Genomic DNA, 3,581 nt, shown 5'->3' with positions numbered 1-3,581 from the left:
TTACATATATGTCTCGTTTAAAAATCATTAAGTTAGTAGTCTTGTTTTTACATATGTAGTTCATTGTTAATATACTTAATGATATGTTTACTTATCATAGTATCATGTTAACTATATATATATATCCATATATATGTCATCATATAGTTTTTACAAGTTTTAACGTTCGTGAATCACCGGTCAACTTGGGTGGTCAATTGTCTATATGAAACATATTTCAATTAATCAAGTCTTAACAAGTTTGATTGCTTAACATGTTGGAAACATTTAATCATGTAAATATCAATCTCAATTAATAAATATAAACATGGAAAAGTTCGGGTCACTACACGGGAAGCGGGAGATCTTTTTGCGGGAAAACGACATTTGGGACAGCAGGGTTTGGAGCGGCGCGCCCCTATATGGAGTGGCGCTCCATTTGCCTGAAAAGCTGATCCTTGTTAAAAAAAAAATTAAGCGTGTATTGGTTGGATAACGGGTTGGGTTGTTACAATTATCAATGAATATACGTGGATTCGGGAAGGATGATAAATTCGAAAATAAGGTCAACTGGTTTCGTCGTATTCGCACCTCAGAATGTCCTAATATTGTAGCAATCCAAGAAACTAAGTGCGATGAGTTATCATATGCTTGGCTAGAACAAGTTTGGGGGTCTCCTAATTTCGGATGCATTCAGAAACCAAAAATTGGTAAATCTGGAGGTATGCTTCTGATTTGGGACACCATAAAAGGTAATTGGATTGGTCATTCGGAAGAAACGGTCATAGTCAACATCTACGGTCCCCATAACGATGAAGGAAAGGCAAAACTATGGGAAAGCCTCGAAAGTTTACTAAGCTATCAAAACGCCGAATGGGTTTTATGCGAGGATTTCAACGAGGTGCGATATGAACATGAAAGAAAAAATTGTGAATTCATTGCGAGAAGAGCGGATAGATTCAACTCCTTCATTGATAACTCTTCCCTAATTGATGTCCCATTAGTGGGCAAACGTTTTACTCGAATAAGCAACGACGGAGTTAAAATGAGTAAAATTGACAGATTCTTAGTCTCCGAGAATTTTAATCAAACATGGGGCGATATTACATGTTGTGCACTTGATCAAAACACCTCAGACCATTGCCCCATAATCCTAAAAGACTCGAATTCCGACTTTAGCCCTAAACCCTTTCGTGTTTTCGATGTTTGGTTCGAACAGGAAGTTGTCGAACAGATTGTAACTCAAGCGTGGAATAAACCAGTGACAGGCCGGAGATCCGACTCTTGTTTTCGCAACAAACTCAAAAATGTTAAAGAGGCTTTGAGTTCATGTCTAAGCAACAATATGGGCAAATCGACATTGAAATTGAAAATGCAAAGAAGCTTACACTCGATATTGAACAGAAAGCAGAAACGCAAGACCTAACAGAAGGGGAGCGTGAATCATGGTTAAAAAACAGAGAGATTTGGCTAAAAAGGGAAAAAGAAAAGATAGCTATGCTTAAACAAAAAGCCCGGTCTAAATGGGCCTCGGATGGTGATGAAAATTCGAGATTTTTCCACTCAATGCTCCGTCGAAACCGTAACAGATCCAACATTCATGGGCTGCATATTGATGGTATTTGGCAAGAGAATCCCGTTACTATATGAAGAGAAATTTATTCTTTCTTTAAGAACCAATTCGCACGTCAGATTCACATTTCCTTTTCGATCGAAGGATTGGAAAATTTACAGTTTAATAAACTGTATGAGCTTGAGTCAAATTTTTTGGAACTTCCTTTCAGTGAAACCGAAGTATGGAAGGCAATCCAGGATTGTGGGGACTCCAAGGCCCCGGGTCCTGATGGTTTCAACATCAAATTTACAAAACATTTTGGTGGCTTATCAAAGATGACCTCATGAAAGCCTTCGAATGGCTATGGTGCTCAAACTCTATCTCCAAAGGCTGCAACGCATCCTTCTTAATGCTCCTCCCGAAGAAAACCGATCTGATTGACCTTCATGATTACCGTCCAATTAGCTTAATTAGAAGTTACTACAAAATCGTGTCAAAAGTCTTAGCCAATCGTCTTAAAAAGGTCATCCCGAAAATTATCGGTCCCGAGCAAATTGCCTTTATTAAAGGACGCTACATTCTTGATGGCGTTTTAATAGCCAACGAAACAATTGAAGATCAAAAGAAGAAAAAAGAGCCGTGCTTGCTGTTTAAAGTCGACTTCGCCAAAGCCTTTGATAGCCTAGATTGGTCATTCTTGGAGTCGGTTATGCTATCTATGAGCTTCGGATCCAAATGGAAAATGTGGATGAGAGAATGCCTTAAACCGGCTTCTATTTCCGTGTTGGTAAATGGCTCACCTACCTTGGAATTTGCACTAGAAAAAGGAGTCTTTTCATCATTGCGACCGAAGGTTTAAATCGCCTAGTCAATAAGGCCGTGGAGCAAAAAGTACTAAAAGGGGTTGAGGTGGGAACGGATAAACTCGTGGTGTCACATCTACAATATGCCGATGACACTATTTTTTCGGCAAATGGGGTAGAAGAAACGCAAATAACATCATAAAACTACTTAAATACTTCGAGTTAATATCCGGGTTGAAAGTCAATTTTTCGAAAAGTAGTTTGTATGGGGTAGGAGTTAGTAACGACTCGATAGCCAATATAGCCAACCAAATGAATTGTAATGTTGGATCATTCCCGTTCAACTATCTTGGTCTCCCCATTGGTAATAAAATGAAAAAAATCAAAGATTGGGACGGGGTTGTGGAAAAAATAAACTCGAAACTTTCGGGGTGGAAGGCGGAAACTCTTTCTTTCAGAGGTAGAATCACTCTCATAAATTCGGTGCTTAGTAGTATCCCGTTGTACACCTTCTACTTATTCCGCGCTCCTTCCGGTGTCATCAAACTTCTCGAAGGTATGAGACGAAAATTCTTTTGGGGCGGGTCGGGTGAAAATTCTAAACTCTCTTGGGTAAAATGGGAGTCAATCTTATGTCCTTACGATACGGTGTAACATCCCAAATTTTAATTGCCAGCATCAGGCCGCGCCACGGGCTTTCAAGCCGCGCCGCGGGCTACAACAGGTTCAGATGGTGATTTTTATTAAAAAGCTCGACCTTGGATTTCAGCTTTAAGCCGCGCCGCGGGCTCTTCAGCCGCGCCGTGGCCTATAACGGGAGAAAATGCTGGACAGCCTTTTTAAAAAGGAATAAATGGGGGCATTTTGGTCTTTTCGCGTATGGGGTAGATCTTATCCCAAAATCTGGTCCACTTATCATTATTTCCATTTTCTTTTTCCTTTTCTTCCTCATTTTTCCCTCAAACTCAAATACTTCAAATCTTTTAAAGGGATTTTTGGAAAGGAAGAAGCAGGTTTTGATCTTTGGCGTAGTAGACAAGTTTGTTCTCCTCGCTCACACGTGTTTGTTGTATGGATTATATAACCCCAATGGCGAAGGGTTGATATTGAATTGTGATGTGGATTAGTTAACCCCAATGGCGAAGGGTTTTGATATTGAGAAGTGAGTCACGTGTGGATGCGGATTCACGATGACGCGTGTAGTTCGGTCATCTTATTGAGGTAGTGATCTCGTGTGATTTCGG

At 40.0% G+C, this 3,581-nt stretch overlaps 1 protein-coding gene across 1 annotated transcript; it reads left to right on the top strand.

The window, feature by feature from the left end:
• The first annotated feature begins 499 nt into the window (after positions 1–499).
• LOC139886031 (uncharacterized) lies at positions 500–1,629 on the top strand. Its single transcript, XM_071869773.1, has 2 exons — positions 500–1,216; positions 1,318–1,629. The coding sequence occupies exons 1-2, from the start codon at positions 500–502 to the stop codon at positions 1,627–1,629; spliced, it is 1,029 nt and encodes a 342-aa protein (XP_071725874.1).
• The last annotated feature ends 1,952 nt before the right edge of the window (positions 1,630–3,581 follow it).

Source organism: Rutidosis leptorrhynchoides, chromosome 1 (assembly GCF_046630445.1).
Source record: "Rutidosis leptorrhynchoides isolate AG116_Rl617_1_P2 chromosome 1, CSIRO_AGI_Rlap_v1, whole genome shotgun sequence".
NCBI lineage: Eukaryota > Viridiplantae > Streptophyta > Magnoliopsida > Asterales > Asteraceae > Rutidosis > Rutidosis leptorrhynchoides.
Note: the sequence above shows the minus strand (reverse complement) of the source record. Positions and strands in the feature narration are given on the sequence as shown.

What these genes read in the sequence shown, in the direction of transcription:
- LOC139886031 (XM_071869773.1), top strand. Translation starts at nt 500, where the DNA reads ATGAATATACGTGGATTCGGGAAGGATGATAAATTCGAAAATAAGGTC. An exon ending in AGGAAGTTGTCGAACAGATT is followed by an intron (nt 1,217 to 1,317) that starts GTAACTCAAGCG and finishes TTCATGTCTAAG; the next exon opens with CAACAATATGGGCAAATCGA.